General features: G+C 41.8%; 1 protein-coding gene across 3 annotated transcripts in view; it reads left to right on the forward strand.

Annotated features, from left to right (window-relative positions):
- LOC127583969 (SHC-transforming protein 1-like) overlaps positions 1-17,713 on the forward strand; it is a 247,755-nt gene extending 230,042 nt beyond the window's left edge. For all 3 annotated transcript variants that reach the window (XM_052040440.1, XM_052040438.1, XM_052040441.1), the window contains 2 exons: positions 8,723-8,976; positions 16,351-17,713. In XM_052040440.1, the coding sequence (XP_051896400.1) occupies positions 8,723-8,976; positions 16,351-16,467 (371 nt within the window). In that variant the 3' untranslated portion in view covers positions 16,468-17,713. The remainder of the gene's footprint in view (positions 1-8,722; positions 8,977-16,350) is intronic.
- The last annotated feature ends 258 nt before the right edge of the window (positions 17,714-17,971 follow it).

The raw sequence follows: 17,971 nt of genomic DNA on the forward strand, positions 1-17,971 counted from the left end.
CTATCCTCCAGACCTCTGGTACCTTGCCTGTGGCTAACGAAGATGGAAACATTTCTGTCAGGGACCCAGCAATCTCCTCCTTTGTTTCCCATAGCATCCTGGGATAGGTCTTATCTGGCCCTGGGGATTTATAAGATTTCTTTATTAGTCACATATACATGAAACACACACTGAAATGCGTCTTTTTGCGTTGAGTGTTCTGGGGGCAGCCTGTAAGTGTCAACACACTTCCGGCTCCAACACAGCATGTCCACAACTTCCTAACCCGTACGTCTTTGGAATGTGGGAGGAAACCAGAGCACCCGGAGGAAACCCAAGCAGACACAGGGAGAACGTACAAACTCCTTACATACAGTGACTGGAATTGGACCCAGGTCACTGGATTTATCTACACTTATGTGCTCCAAGACATTTAACACCTCCACATTCTTAATACTGACATGATCCGGATATCGACATACCCTGCCCTGAATTCTGCAATCAAATACTTAGAACTAAAGGCAGCTGTCTTGTTGGTCTGTTTTGGTTTAAAAGGCAGGATCTTCACTGTTTGGTTGATCAAACACAGTTTCTTGATGAGAATTGACTCCTGCTGAACTTTTGGATCACTCCTGACAGCTCCTGATATTCTAACGTCGTGACCTTGGCTTTCAAGGCCATACTTCTCTGAAAGTGGCAACTAGCTAGATAGGGTGATGAAGAAGCCATACAGCATGCTTGTCCTCATAGGTCGGGGCACAGGATATAAAAGTTGGGATGTTATGTAGCAACTTTACAAAACACCGGTCAGGCCACATTTGGAATGTTGTGTGCAGTTCTGGTTGTCACATTACAGGAAGGATGTGGTTGCAATGGGGACCGTGCAGAAGAGATTCACCAGGATGTTGCCTGGATTGGAGGGCTGTAGTTGTGGGGAGAGATTGCTTTGTATTCTCTGGAGTGAAGGAGGCTGAAGGCTAACCTGACAGAGGAATCTAAGACTATGAGAGGTGTGGATGGGGTAAATAGTCAGACACTTCTTCACTTGGTAGATCCATCAAAAATAACTTGGCACAGGTTTAAGGTGAGAAGAAGGAGTTTTAAAGGGGATCTGAGGGGCAAGTTCTTTTACACAGAGAGTGGTTGACATCTGGAACTCTCTGCCAGATGAGGTGGTGACATTAAATACAATCACAACATTTAAGAGACATTTAGATAGATGCCTAAATAGGCAAGGCACAGACGGGTCCAAACCTAATGCTGGAAAATGGGATGAGTGTAGATGGGCAAAAAGGTCAGCATGGATGTGGTTGGCCGAGGGCCCTGCTCCTGTGCCGTACCACTCTATGACTACAGCTTCATAAGAACTTTGCCCAGTTATTTTGGAGGAAGATGAAGTACAGTGGCAGTGCCTGGAGAAGGTCGGAGGCAGGTTGATGCTTTTGTCTTCTCCATCTCTGAGTTTCAACTGCTTACTCTTGTAGGATTTGTGATCATCTCTGCCCTTAAACTCTTACTCAGTATGACAAATCGACATATCCTCCCTGGTGTTCATTCCCCTATTCCTACACTACTGAATTTCCCCCCATCCTCTTGAATTGCTCTCCTAGGTGAGTGCTAAACCTGTGGCAGAGGTCTGAATCTCAGTTCCAAAGCATTTCTTTCACCTCAATGAGACAGTTTTGGCATATAAGGTAAAGCAGAATCCTAAGGGATTATACAAATATATTAAGAGCAGAAGGGTAACTAGGGAAAGAATAGATTTATTTAAGGATCATTATGGTTGTCTGTGTGTGGAGCCACAGCAGATGGGTGCCGTGTAAATTGAACACTTCACATCTGTATTGACGATGGAGAGGTCATGGAAGCTAAGGAATTAAGGGGAATGAACAGTGATGCATTAGAACATATCCACATTACAACAGAGGAGGTGCAGGTGGTTGTAAAGCAGATTAAGGTGGATTATTGGGAAAGTTAATGGAAGGGATTCTGAGGGACAGGATCTACCTGCATTTGGAGAGGCAGGGACTGATAAGAGACAGTCAACATGGCTTTGTGTGTGGGAAATTGTGTCTCACAAATTTGACTGAGTTTTTTCAAGAGGTAACAAAGAAGATTGACAAAGAAGATAGACGTTGTCTATATGGACTTCAGCAAAGCGTTTGACAAGGTCCCACATCATAGGCTAATTTGGAAAGTTAGATCACATGGGATCCAAGATCAGCTAGCCAACTGGATACTAAATTAGTTTGGTGGAAGGAGTCAGAGGGTGGCAATGGAGGGGTGTTTTTCAGATTGGAGGCCGCAGGGATCAGTGCTGGGTCCACTGTTGTTTGACATATATATTAATGATTTGAATGACATAGTTAGTTAGTTGCAGATGACACCAAAAGAATGCAGAAAAGGTTGGATGTCACTGAGACTGAAGGGCTGGAGGAGAGGCTGGACAGGCTGAGATTTTTTTTCTTGAAGTGTAGGAGGCTGAGGGCTGGACCTATAAAAGTGTATAAAATCATGGATAAGGTGAATGGTCACAGTGTTTTTTCCAGGATAGGGGAGTCCACAGCTAGAGGACATAAATTAAGGTGAGGGGGAAGGATTTAAATGGGACCTGAGAGGAAACCTTTTCACACAGAAGGCGGTGGGTATATAGAATGAGCTGCTAGAGGAAGCTGCACAAGTGGGTACAATCACAATGTTGAAAAGACATTTAGACAGGTACATGGGTAGAAAAGATTTAGAGAGTTATGGGCCAAACACAGGCAAATGGGACTAACTTGGATAGACATCTTGGTCAGCATGGACGAGTTGGGCAAAAGGGCCTGTTTCTGTGCTGTATAACTCCATGTTCAATGTCTCTTTGCAAGTACAAACATGTGAGGTATACGTTAATTTTTATGATGAGTAGGTTTTAGAAGCAATTGATAATTAACATCTTTCTATCCTAAAGCAAAATGATATTCATCGTTACAAATGGCACATTATTAATCATCACCTTCTTATTTTCTACTTTGTGTATAAATGTTTGATGATAAACGTACATGTTTAGAGATGACTTTATGCTTTTTGAAATTCTGTTGAATTGTACAATAAAGAACTGCATCCCAGTTACCAAATGAATGAACATTTATACAAAGGAAAACTAGATAAAAAATTCAGCTTTGCTAGAGTGGCCCAACTGTAGTTTGTTCTTGTGATCCCCCCACAGGAAGAGGTTATCACATTTCAAATAAACTGTGTGTTAATAGGACCTTTGCTCTGCAGAGTCCAGATGGAAATTAAGATATTAAATTTGATCATCTGTTCTGCAGATGAAGCATCTCATTTACAAGCAAGGATTTGTTGAAGCCTCCGGACTGGAAAGCAGCCACTTCTGATTTCAAACTATTAGCACTCCAGTGTTTTGTTTTTGGTTTATCTGCAGGAACGAAACACAAAAATAGAGTGTGTTTTGCATAATGCAAACTATCACTGTAGCAGCATTGATAATGCAAAATGAGGTTACCTGAAATAAGATTTTATGTCCATTGCATAGTTCACTGAAATGATCTACAAATTAAGTGTCCGTTATCAGTCACTAATTTGATTTTGTGATGATATGGAACTCTAACCCTAGAATCTGTAGTAATTCACAAATAAAATCAAAGAAAAAGGAATATTTCAATTGAAAGAATTAGCATGTGAACATATTTATAGAACTCACTGCTGTCATTCAGCTGTAGTTGACTTTGAAATTTAAAAGGAGCAGATCCCAGAGTTAAGAACGTTATAGCAACGTACAGCAGTTTAATCTCAAAGGTGCATTTTTAGCTTCAATTTATATTCCATGATAGGTGCAAGTAACTGGACAGCTATCTTTGAGTGGCATGGGGAAGGAAGGGAGGGAAGTGGTCAAATACAATTAAGCATTTAAGTTCAAGTCCATAAAGGGGAAGATCCTTATAAGTGGCATTGAATTACTGAAGCAATTAAGTAACTTCATCCTCAAGTAACAGATGGTTCTTAATTCTTCTGTGACAACAATTATCTGAACAGTCAGTAGTTCATAAACTCCTGCATTGTACATTAAACATAAAAATGTGATTTACTGGGTTGAACAAAATTAAAATCTGAAAATGCAATATGCTTAAAAATTGTGGCAACAACCCTTAAGCTATTATTTTTTTTCTTGAAGTTTGAGTTCTCACATGGTTGAGCAATAGTTGCTGTACAGCTCTCTGATTCTTATGGAATTTAATCTTAAAAATTCAATTAAAGTCAGACCATACATACACCACAGAAACGGGCCCTTTGGACCAACTCGTCAATGCTGACCAAGATACCTATCTGCGCAAGTCCCTGCATTCAGCCCATATCCCTACAAACCTTTTCTATCCATGACCTTGTCCAAATGGCTTCAAATCATTGTAATTGCACCCTCCTCTACCACTTTCTCTGGTAGCTAATTCCAAGTACCCACCACCCTCTGTGTGAAAAACAGGCCTCTCAGATTCCTTTTAAATCTTTCCCCTCTCACCTTAAACCTACGTCCTCTAGTTTTAGTGTCCCCTATCCTGGGAAAAAGACTGTGATCGTCCACCATATCTACAACCCTCATGATTTTATAAACCTCTATAAGGTCACCCCTCAGCCTCCTTCACTCCAGGGCAAAAAATCCCAGCCTGTCCAGTGTCTCTTCATAACTCTAGGCCTATAGTCCTGGTAACATCCTTGTGAATCTTTTCTGCACCCTCTCCAGCTTAATCACATCCTTCCTATAGTATGATTACCAGAAATGCACACAATACTCCAAGTGTGGTTCCACCAACGTCTTATACAGGTTTAACATGCTTCCCAACTCCTGTACTCGTGACTGATAAAGCCAGCATGCCAAACACCTTCTTCAACACCCTATCTATCTGTGTCGCTGCTTACAGTGAACTACGTATTTGCACTCCTGGGTCCCTCTGGTCCATAACACTCCCCAGGGCCCTACCATTCATTGTATAAGTCCTACCTTGTTTTGATCTCCCAAAATGCAATAGCTCACATTTATCTGGATTTGCCAATCCTCAGTTCACATATCTAGCTGATCAAGATCCCCTTGTAACTTTTCATAACCTTCTACACTATCTATGACACAAAGGTTGGTAGTGGTGTGGATAGTGCAGAACGTTGTCGAGGTTTACAATGGGACATTGATAAGATGCAAAGCTGGGCTGAGAAGTGGCAGATGGAGTTCAACCTGGAAAAGTATGAAGTGATTCACTTTGGAAGGTCGAATTTGAAGGCAGAACACAGGGTCAATGGCAGGATTCTTAGCAGTGTGGAGGAACAGAGGGATCTTGGGGTCCAAGTCCATAGATCCCTCAAAGTTGTCATGCAAGTTGATAGGATTGTTAAGAAGGCATATGACGTGCTGGCCATTAGTTAGGGGATTGAGTGCAAGAGACGCGAGATAATGTTGTAACTCTATAAAGCCCTGGTTAGACCACACTTGGAATATTGTGTTCCGTTCTGGTCGCCTCACTATAGGAAGGATGTAGAGGCTTTAGAAAGGGTGCAGAGGAGATTTACCAGGATGCTACCTGGATTGGAGAGCATATCCTATGAGGATAGGTTAAGTGAGTGAGGGCTTTTCTCTTTGGAGAGCAGGAGGATGAGAGGTGATCTGATAGAGGGATAGCAGGTGATAAGAGGCATAGATCGAGTGGACAGTCAGAGACTTTTTCCCAGGGTGGAAACGGCTAACACGAGGGGACATAATTTTAAGGTGACTGGAGGAAAGTACAGGAAGGATATCAGAGGTAAGCTTTTTACACACAGAGTGGTGGGTGTGTGGAACGCACTGCTAGGGGTGCTGGTAGAGGCAGATGCATTAGGGGCATTTCAGAGACTCTTAGATAGGCACATGGATGATAGAAAAATGGAGGGGTATGTGGGAGGGAATGGATAGATAGATCTTAGAGTAGGTTAAAAGGTCAGCACAACATCATGGGCCGAAGGGCCTGTACAGTGCTGTAATGTTCTATGTTCTACAACGCCACTTATTTTGTTATCATCTGCAAACTCTTGGGATTTTGCCTCACTTTTCCTGCTGGATCCTTCTCACATCCTCTTTTGTTTTTCCCTCCTAACTTCTCTCTTAAGTGCACTCCTACACTTGTAGTCAACAATAGATTCACTCGTTCCCAATTGCTTTTGCACAGTGTATGCCTCCCTCTTTTTCTTAACCAGAGCCTCAATATCTCTCATCAACCAGGGTTACCAAAACCTGCCAGCCTTGCCCTTCACCCCAGCAGGAACATTCAGGGCCTGAACTCTTGACATCACACTTTTAAAGGTCTCCCTCTTGGTAGATACTCCTTTCCCTGCAAACAATCTCACCCAATCAACCTCTGAAGGATCCTGCCTAATGGCTCCAAAATTTGCTCTGCCCCAGTTCAGGACCCTGACCTGTGAACCGGTCGTATCCTTCTCCATATCTATTTTAAAACTAATAGAATTTTGGTCAAATTCTCCGAAATAAAATTCTCCAAAATCAAATAAAAGTGCTCCCCAGTAGACACTTCTGCCACCTGTCCTACCTCATTCCCCAGGAGGAGGTGCAGTGTTGCACCCTCTCTTGTAGTTCCCTCTATATATTGATAAAGGAAGCATTCTTGGACACATTTCACTCCATCCAAGCCTTTTACTCGATGGTTGGCCCAGTCAATATTAGGGAAGTTAAAATCTCCTACTAATACTGCCCTATTATGTTTACAACCAGCTGCAATCTCTCTATGCATCTGCTCCTCTAATTCCCACTGACTATTGGAGGGCCTAAAATACAATCCTGTCAGAGTGACCATCCCCTTCTTGTTTCGGCCTCACTTGATGATCCCCAAAGAATATCCCCTCTAATAACTGTTGTTATGTCCTCTTTCATCTAGAAGGCAGCTCCCCCCCCAACCCCCTCACTTACCTGTCCCTCTGTCACACCTGTGGGATCTGTATCCTGGAACATTGAACTGCCAGTCCTGCCCTTCCCTCAGCTACCTTTCTGTTATGGTGATGATATCCTGGTTACCAGAGCCAACACACACCCTGAGTTCATTCGCCTTACCTGTCAAGCCTCTTGTATTTAAACTGATGGTCTTTCCTCTCCCTTTACAATACTCTTCTATCTTGACACAATTTGTGCATGCTTGTTGAAACTTTTAGAGTGTTTAAAGAGGAAACCAAAAGGGTAGACGAGGGTAAGGCAGTGGATGTTGTCTATATGGACTTTAGCAAGGCCTTCGACAAGGCCCTGCATAGTAGGCTGGTCTGGAAGTTTAGGACCCATGAAATTCAGGGAGAGCTAATTAGGTGGATTCAAAATCGGCTTGGAGGTGGGAAGCAGAGGGTAGTGATTGAAGGTTGGTTCTCAGAATGGAGACCGGTGACTAGTGGTGTGCCGTAGGGGTTGGTGTTGGGTCTCTTGTTATTCGTTATTTATATAAATAATTGGCATAGACTTGTTAGGCCAAAAGGCCTGTATTGTTCTACGAGTCTATGACTCTGTAACTAAACTTGCTCTCATTGGCTACAGTATTATCCCCCGATTTCTCATCAGCTGCTCTACTGTTCAGGGCCCCAACCCTCTGCCACTTGTTTAAACCCTCCTAAGTAGAACTAGTAAATCTCCCAGACAAGATATTGGTCCCCTTCTAGTTCAGGTGCAACCTGTCCCTCTTGTACGGGTTACCTCTATCCCACAAGAGATCCCAATGATCCAAAAACTTGAATTCCTGCCCCCTGCACCAGCTCCTCAGCCATACATTCATCTGAGCCATCTTTCTATTTCTGCCCTCAACAGCACGTGGCACTGGAAGTAATCCAGAGATTACTGCCCTTGAGGTCCTGCTTTTTAGGTTCTCTCCAAACTCCCTATGTTCACTGCGCAGGACCTCATCCATCTTTCTACCCATGTCATTGGTACCAAGATGCACTACGACCTCTGGCTGCTCACCTTCCCCCTTGAGAATGATCTGCAGCCACTCCAAGAAGATCCCTGACCCTGGGTCCAGGAGGCAACATGCCATCCTGGCATCTCTCTTGCAGCCACAGCATCTCCTGTCTGTACCCCTAACTATGGAGTCTCCTACCACCCTGCCTGACTTCTCTCATACCTGCTGAGCCTCAGAGCCAGTCACAGTGCCACTGACCTGGCTTGTGCTGCTGTGCCCAGAAAGGTGCTCCCCATCCCCCTGCCCCCCAGCAGCATCCAAATTAGGAACCATTTTTCAAAATTCCTGTTCCTGTGGAATATTCCTCTGTAACTTACAAATTTTTTGACCCATCTTCTAACCTTTGTTGTACCCTACCCTGCTGTGGTACAGAAGCCTGAAGTCCCACACCACCAGGTTCGGGAACAGTTACTTTCCTACAACCATCAGGTTCTTGAACTGACCTGCACAACCCTAACCCTACCTCAGCAACAGAACACTACAGACCTCTTGCACCACCATGGACTTGTCTCTGATTGTGCCTTTTTTTTTTAACTAATGTCTTGTTTTTGCATAATCTTTTTTCTCTCTCTCTTCACTGTCTTGTATAATTTATGTATAATTTATATTTTGTGTGTTGTACATAGCTTGTTTGTTCATTGTATCTGTACCTCACCGTACTTGTCCACATGACAATAAAATCGACTTGACTTGACCATGTATAACATATGATGCCACTTACCCTCAGTTGTTCTCTTATGTCTTTATTCATCCATGGTGTCAATTCACTGAAGTTTCTCAGAACAGCACAACAGGCAAAAACCCAGTTGTGATGCCCATGCCTGCAACCCTCTCTTCCATGAGAAAGCAGCTCATGAAGGAAATCTGGTACTGCGGAAGGATGAGCAGGCAGGAAGCTGAGAAGCTGCTGATAAACGATGGTGACTTTCTGGTGCGGGAAAGCATGACTACATCAGGACAGTACGTACTGACTGGGCTACAGGGCGGACAAGCCAAACACTTGCTCCTGGTGGACCCTGAAGGCATGGTAAGATTTAAAGCTGAAGTACTGCTTTATATGGGCTGTGTATTGAAAAGAAAACAGTTTAATTAAGTGTCTTACAAGAGCATTTCATTTTGGCAAAATAACTATTGTAGAGGTTTTAATTGTCAAACCTTGTTTCTTTTGAAATAAGCACTGTATTCTATAATGTAATGTGAGAATATTTTGATTTTTAACAAATCCAAATTAGCTTACCTGAATTATGGAACCCAAAATTCATTATACATTTCCAGATAATTAGAATTATTCAGTTTCAGAAATGCTGCTGAAAAAAATCCCATTATCTCGTTGCATTGCTGTAGGAAAGAAATGTACCCAAAGGGGGAACATTTCATTTCAATAATTGTTCCAGAACATTTCAATATTCCTCTTAAGTAAAGTTTGCTTCCTTCTGCTAATTTGTGTATATTATTTATTTATGGTTGCTTGCTACCTTTTCCATAAATAATAATTTGTCCTAAAATGAACTGACAGTGGTGACCTGCCTCTGCTCCCAACTGACATCCAAAGTAATCACAAATTTGCCCCAACCACTCCAGACTGAAGGAAGTTGAAAAGGAGAGCCACTGGATCCCAAATGGTGAGATCCCAGGTAGCAGCTGTATCTTAGACATCATAATAGGATCACAAAACAAAAATGAGAAGGTCAAGTACATTTCAAAAGCTTTTTTAAAATGTCCACTTGGGTATAACTTTGCTGAGTCTCGTAATACAAATATTATTTTAGTTTTTCATTTTTGTCTATAGTTAAAGCTTAAATAGATTCATACTTATACAGCATAGAAACAGGTCCTTCGGCCCAACTCGTCCATATCGACCAAGATACCCATCTAAACTAATCTCATTTGCCTGCCTTTGGCCCATATTCCTTTCAATCTTTCCTATCCAAGCATCCATCCAAATGTGTTTTCAAACATTGTAGTTGTACCTGTCTCCACCATCTCCTCTGGCAGCTTGTTCCATATATTCACCACCAGCTGTGTGAAAAATGTCCCTCAGATCCTCTTTAACTTTTCCCCTCTCACCTTAAACCTATGCCCTCTAGTTTTATGCTCCCCTACCCTGGAATAAAATTGTGACTACTTACCCTATCTGCAAGTTACAATAATAAACCAATACCAATACCTTTCATAATTTTATGAAACTCTGCAAGGTCATTCTTCAGCCTCCTTTGCTCCATGGAAGAGTTCCAACCTATCCAATCTCTCCTCATAACACAAGCCTTGCCATCCAGGCAACAAACTTGTGAATCTTTTCTTCATCCTCTGTAGCTTAAACACATCCTTTCTATAGCGAGGTGACCAGATCTGCACACAATGCTCCAAGTATGGTCTAAACCAATGGTTTGTACAACTGGAACATGATCTCCCAACTCTTGTATTCAATGTCATGTTCAATGAAGGCAAGCACACCAAACACTTTCTTCACCACCCTGTTTACCTGCGTCACCACTTTCAGGGAAATATGTACATGTACTATAGGTCTCTCTATTCAGTAACATTCACCAGTATTAATGTGTATGTCCTGGCCTGGTTAACTTCCCAAAAGGTTTCACTTCAGATTTGTTTGAATTCAATTCCACCTGCCACTCCTTTGCCCACTTTCCCAGTTGATTAATATCCTGTTATAACGTTTTTCGCTGTCCACTACACCACCAATGTTGGTGTCATCTTCAAACTTACTAACCATGCCTACATTCTCATCCAAATCATTAATATAAATGACAAACAACAGGGGACCCAGCACCGACCCCTGCGGTACACCACTACTCAAAGGCCTCTAATCTGAAAAACAACCCTTCACTACCAATTGGGTACCTCACCCTAGATCCCGTATGTTTAACCTTCCAGATCCCAATCAACCTCTGCAAGTTGCTGTCTAAATCCTGAAAGCTTATTATGCAACACAATTGAGAGTTACGAAAGTCCTACATCTGGCCCTAAGGCTTCACTGAGTTGATCGGTCTTTCTGAGGTTCCCATTGGCCACAGGTGATGAGTCAAAGATAAGGAACGGGTGACCAACGGGCAGAGCAGTAGCAGGAAGGTAATGCAGGAGTCCCCTGCGGTCATCTCCCTCCAAAACAGAAATACCGCTTTGGATACTGTTGGCAGAGATGGCTCATCAGGGGAAGGCAGCAGTAGCCAGGATCATGGCACCTTGAGCAGCTCTGCTGCACAGGAGGGCAGGGAAAAGAGTGGCAGAGCGAAAGTGGGAAGGGATTCCATAGTAAGGGGAATAGACAGGAGTTTATGTGGCCACAGACGGTACTCCCAGTTGGTGTGTTGCTCCCAGGTGCAAGGGTCAGGGATGTCTCAGAGTGGCTGCAGGGTATTCTGAAAGGGGAGAGTGAAAAGCCAGTTGTTGTGGTGCACAAATGATACCAACGATGTAGGAAAAAATCAGGATGAGGTCCGACAAGCTGAATTTAGGGAGCTAGGAGATAGATTAAAAAGTAGAACCTCAAAGGTAATAATCTCAGGATTACTACCTGTGCCAGGTGCTAGTCAGAGTAGGAATAGCAGCATAGTTAGGACGGATATGTGGCTTGACCAGTAGTGCAGGAGGGAGGGATTCAGATTCCTGGGGCATTGGAACTGGTTCTGGGGGAGGTGGGATCAGTACAAACCAGATGGTCTACACCTGGGCAGGACTGGGATCAACGTCCTAGGGGGATTGTTTGCTCATGCTGTTGGGGAGGGCTGAAACTAATATCACAGGGGGGTGGGAATCCATGCAGAAAGACAGAAGGAAGCAAAGCAAAGACCAGAGCAAAAGTTAGAAAAGAGAAAAGTAAGAGTGGAGTAGAGAAAAGTCAAACGCAAAGGACACAAACGTTACTAGATATGAAAAGGACAATGAGTGTAAGGGCACTTTATCTGAATGCCCATAGTATTCAAAACAAGGTCAGTGAACTTGTGGCACAAATCAGTACAAAGGGGTATGATTTAGTGGCCATTACAGAAACTTGGTTGCAAGGTGGAGATGAGTGGGAATTAACTATTCAAGGGTAATATGGAAGAACAGGCAGGAAGGTAAGGGAGGTGGGGTAGCACTCTCAATTAAGAATGAGATCAGGGTGATAGTGAGAGACGATATAAGATCTAGGGAGCAGAATGTTGAGTCCATCTGGGTAGAGATTAGGAATAGTAAAAGGAAAAAAATCACTGGTGGGAGTTGTCTATAGGCCACCAAATAAAAACATTACAGTGACACAGGTAATAAACCAAGAAATATCTGATGCATGTAAGAATGGAACAGCAGTTGTCATGGGGGACTTTAACTTCCACATAGATTGGGTGAATCAAGTTGGTCGAGGCAGTCTTGAGGAGGACTTCATAGAATGCATCCGTGATAGCTTTCTTGAACAGCATGTTAGTGAACCTACAAGGGAAAATACTATCTTAGATCTGGTCCTGTTCAGTGAGACAGGTAAAATTAACAATCTTGTAGTTAGGGATCCTCTTGGAAAGGGTGATCATAGTGTGATTGAATTCCTCATATAAATGGAGGGTGCAATAGTTCGATCTAAAACCAGTGTATTATGCAAGGGAGACTAAAATGGGATGAGGGAGAGGTAGGCTAGCGTAGATGGGAAACACAGACTATATGGTGGGACAGTTGAAGACTTTCAAAGCAATTTTTCCAGTGTTCAACAAAAGTGTATTCCAGTTAAAAGCAAGGACAGTAAGGATGGGGAGAGCCAGCCTTGGATAACTAAGGAAATAAAAGAAGGCATAAGCTAAAAGTTCATGCATGCAAAGTCACCAAGAGTAGTGGGAAACTGGAAGACTGGGAAAACTCTAAAAAGCAACAAAGAACCAATAGGAAAGTTATAGGAACCAATAGGAAACCAATAGGCAAGCAATAGGAAAGAGAAGATAGATTATGAAAGTAAACTAGCACAAAATATAAAAACAAATAGTACAAGTTTTTATAATTATATAAAGCAGAAAAGGGTGGCTAAAGTGAACATTGGTCCCTTGGAAGATGAGAAGGGGGAATTAATATTGGGTAATGTCAAAATGCCCGAGGTCTTGAACGACTATTTTGTGTCAGTCTTCACGGTGGAAGACACGTCTAACATGCTGAAGAGAGATGGGAGGTGAGGACCTCAATACAATCGCTGTCACTAAAGAAGCAGTGATGAACAAACTAGTGGGCCTAAAGGTAGACAAGTCCCCTGGTCCTGATAGGATGCATCCCAAGGTACTGAAAGTAATGGCAAAAGTTATAGTAGAGGTGTTTGTGATAATTTACCAAAATTCTCTGGACTCTGGGCAGGTCCCGGCAGATTGGAAGACAGCGTATGTCATGCCACCATTTAAAAAAGGATGTAGGCAAAAGGCAGGTAACAATAAGCCAGTTAGCTTATCGTCTGTAGTCAGAAAAATGCTTGAAGCTATCATTAAGGAAGAAATAGTGAGACATCTGGATAGAAATGGTTCCAACAGGCAGACACAGCATGGATTCAGGAAGGGCAGGTCCTATTTGACAAAATTACTGGAATTCTTTAAAGATATAATGAGCGCAATGGATAGAGGGGAACAGGTGGATATTGTATACTTGGATTTTCAGAAGGCGTTCGATAAGGTGCTGCATAAAAGACTCATCCATAAGAGAAGGATGCATGGAGTTGGGGGTAATGTATCAGCATGGATAGAGGATTGGTTAACCAATAGAAGGCAGAGAGTTGGGATAAATGGGTGTTTCTCTGGTTGGCAATCAGTGGTGAGCGGGAGCTGCAGGGGTCAATGCTGGGCCCACAACTGTTCACAATATACATTAGTGATTGGGAAGAGGGGACCGAGTGTAATGTATCAAAGTTTGTTGATGACACTAAATTGAGCGGAAAAACAAATTATGCAGAGGATGTGGAGAGTCTGCAGAGAAATATAGATAGGTTAAGTGAGTGGGCAAGCGTTTGGCAGATGGAGTACGACGTTGGTAAGTGCATGGTTATCCACTTTGGAAGGAAAAATAGAAGATCAGATTGTTATTTAAATGGTGAAAGATTGCAGCATGCAGTTGTGCAGAGGGACTTGGGAGTGCTTGTGCATGGATCGCAAAAGGTTGGTTTGCAGGTGCAACAGGTTATCAAGAAGGCTAATGGAATGTTGGCCTTCATTGCTAGAGGGTTTGAATTTAAGAGCAGGGAGGTTATGCCGTAACTGTACAGGGTACTGGTGAGGCTGCACCTGGAGTACTGCGTGCAGTTCTGATCTTGTTACTTGAGGAAAGATATACTGGCTTTGGAGGAGGTGCAGGGGAGTTTCACCAGGTTGATTCAGGAGATGAGGGGGTTAGCCTATCAGGAGAGATTGAGAGCCTGGGACTATACTCGCTGGAATTCAGAAGAATGAGAGGGGATCTTATAGAAACATATCAAATCATGAAAGGAATAGATAAGATAGAGGCAGGAAGGTTGTTTCCACTGGTAGGTAAGACTAGACCAGGGGACATAGCCTCAAGATTTGGGGGAATAGATTTAGGACCGAGATGAGGAGAAACTGCTTTTCCTACAGAGTAGTGAATCTGTGGAATTCTCTGTCCAGGGAAGCAGTAGAGGCTACCTCAATAAATATATTTAAGACAAAGTTATATTTTTCCATAGTAGGGGAATTAAAGGTTATGGGGAAAAGGCAGGTAGGTGGAACTGAGTCCACGGACAGATCAGCCATGATATCATTGAATGGCAGAGCAGAATTGACAGGCCAGATGTTCTCCTCCTGGTATTGGTATTGGTTTATCATTGTCACTTGTACCGAGGTACAGTGAAAAACCTGTCTTGCATACCGATTGTACAGGTCAATTCATTACACAGTGCAGTTACATTGGGTTAGTACAGACTGCATTGATGTAGTACAGGTAAAATCAATAACAGTACAGAGTAAGGAGTCACAGCTACAGAGAAAGCGCAGTGCAATAAGGTGCAAGGTCACAACAAGGTAGATCGTGAGGTCATAGTCCATCTCAACATATAAGGGAACGGTTCAATAGTCTTATCATAGTGGGGTAGAAGCTGTCCTTAAGTCTGGTGGTACGTGCCCTCAGGTTCCTGCATCTTCTACCTGATGGAAGAGGAGAGAAAAGAGAATGACCCAGGTGCATGGGGTCTTTGATTATGCTGGCTGCTTCACCAAGGCAGCGAGAGGTAAAGACAGAGTCCAAGGAGGGGAGGCTGGTGTCCATGATGCGCTGGGCTGTGTCTACAACTCTCTGCAGTTTCTTGCGGTCCTGGGCAGAGCAGTTGCTGGACCAAGCTGTGATACATCCAGATAGGATGCTTGTGCTCCTATTTCTTATGTTCTTATGTTCAATGTTGAATGATAACAGGTTCGAATGACATCCATGAAGAAATTACTTTCATTGAGAAGTACCTTGCTGGCATCCACTGTCTTTAGTCCTAATTGGTTTGTTGGACAAGTGATTTTACAACATGTGAGGTATATTAAGTGTAGTCGCTATTTAACACAGTAAATACAACAACTCAGGTACCCAACAACAAGGTTCCACAAAAGGTAACAGTGACAATAAGATAATCCATTGTAGTAATCTTCATCGAGACCTAAACATTAGCCATTGCCAAAATAATTTAGTATTTACAGAGAGAGATCAGACAACAGGGGGACCCTGCAGCACACCAAGGAAGACAGCATCTCTGCCAGAGTAACATTCCTTAAGACTGCACTGGAGTATAGCCTTAAATTGTTGTGCTCAAGCCTTCGGATTGGGACAACCTTCTAACTTGGGAACAGTTTACTAGGGGTAAAACTAATAGAACAAACAAGTTTTTTTGTTCAGGTCAATTTAAATTATTTTTATTCCAATCAAGTTTGCTAAAGGGTCTAAGGTGAAGTGATCCATGTTCTGCAATTTGGAAATGATTTAATAGCACCAAGAAAACATATTGCAGAACTAAACAAAGGAATGCCAAATGATCATAGGGACTGGAGAAATGTTTGCCGGTACCTACACAGAGAGCTAATAAGAGCTTAGGGCTATTATTGGGCTCTTAGGGCACTAAGAACTGCTGCACTTCAATCACCTCCAACCTCTTGCATCCTTCACAATGCTTCCCAAGAAGTAAGCTTCCAATTGTATTTAACCAGAGTAATGATTACTGTATTGAATATAATTCACAATAACAGCAGATTGTCAGCTTGTGTGAATTGTTATCTCACATCCAATTCAAAGTTTAATAGTATTGATCTTATTGTTTTTAATTATTTGAACTTGGAAATGCATTTTGCAGCCTTTGGCCTAAAGGATTTGTTGTTTTGAAGTATATTGAATTTTACATGAGATTACTTTTTATTTAGTTCATTATGTGTTTGCCGCCTTTTTCTTTCCTACGAAGGTGAGAACGAAGGATCACATATTTGACAGCGTCAGTCATCTGATCAGTTACCATGTGGATAACCAGCTGCCAATCATCTCATCAGGAAGTGAACTATATCTTAAGAAACCCGTCTAGGAGAGGAACTTTAGATGAAGGGAGTTTACTTTCAGTTTTAGCCCTTGCATCTGCTGGATGTTGTAAAAAGTCAGGCCATTTTAGTGGAAAGCTGTTGATGATCTGTGCGTAGTTTCTTTCAAGAAATAAAATTTTTCAGCCTGCAATGGTCACGATCACTTTGCACTTCCGACTTAAGTGTTTGTTGGAACACAATAGATAATGACTTTATTGTCGTGTCATTGTGCATAATACATGATATTTTTGGGATTTAAATCATGAAATAACAAAGTGTAATCACACATGCTGTGTGAATGATTTATTCTTTATTTTTAAACACAACTGGCTTTGAGAACATGGAAAAGCCAATCCTAACCAACTGCAGACCATGAAAATGTGCCTTGATTCTACAGATATATTGCAGCATGCTTTATACAAAAAAAATCCACAAGTGAGTTTGCTGTACACAGCTTCAGTGTTTCTTTCTAACCTGTTTCACTGCCTTGAAAACAGAATTCTAACCAAAAACCTTTAGAACATGGAATGGAATTCAGTAATGCTTTTCCTTGTACCAATACAGTTTGCATTTCAAGTACCAATTCCATTACTGCTTTATAAAGAATTTTACTAACATGAGGCTTTACTATTTTTTGTTCTTTAATGTTATTAGAAGAGTTATCAGACATGAATATGTATTTATGCATTTAAGTCAGAGCTGAATATTTCTAATGAAACTTAATTTTTCACTTTGAAATTACACGAGAAACTAACAAATCGAAGTTGATAGAAAAATAATCACCTTTAAGAACTGTTCAAACTTGGATATCCTTTTGTAGATGATGAAATGTATATCTTAGATAATTTTGGAAATGGCTTTTTACAAATGCATCTCCACTGTATATCATAAAGGATAATTAATAGAAAATCAGACTTCCAGAGAGAATAATATTTTTAATATTTTTGGCTGGTTTCAACACTGGAGTACAAAGTAAACATGACTATTCTTTTTCATCCTTTTATCAAAGCATGGCATGATTACCAGATTTATATTGTTGCTTTTCTTCCCTATCTGACACAGTTTAGCTTCGTACCAAACTCTAAAGAATAGATATATTTCCATTGTGTGATAAGTCCATCTAATCCAAAGCATTTACTAAATAGAGTATTTTTAAATTCTGAAAAGTTTAAATGGTGCATGATTATGTTTGTGATGTGTCACTTGTAGATATTACAATTGTGCAGCCTTGCTGTGCTCTTTTGTGAAGAATAAAAGATTATTTTATTCATTGCTACCCAACAGTTCATTGTGTTTTTCCCCCAATTTTTTTCTCAATACTTCTCGACCATTTGGTCCAGATTCCATGCTGTCTTGAGTGTACTCCCATCAGTCCTGTTTACCACTTATTTCCTTGCAACCTATTTTTTCACCAAACATCCATCAACTCCAGTAGGAATGTTATAGAACGTGTATGGTTTTACATGGTGCAGACATGATAGGCAGAAGGGCCTGCTTGTATGCTGTATG

Source organism: Pristis pectinata, chromosome 28 (assembly GCF_009764475.1).
Source record: "Pristis pectinata isolate sPriPec2 chromosome 28, sPriPec2.1.pri, whole genome shotgun sequence".
Lineage (NCBI taxonomy): Eukaryota > Metazoa > Chordata > Chondrichthyes > Rhinopristiformes > Pristidae > Pristis > Pristis pectinata.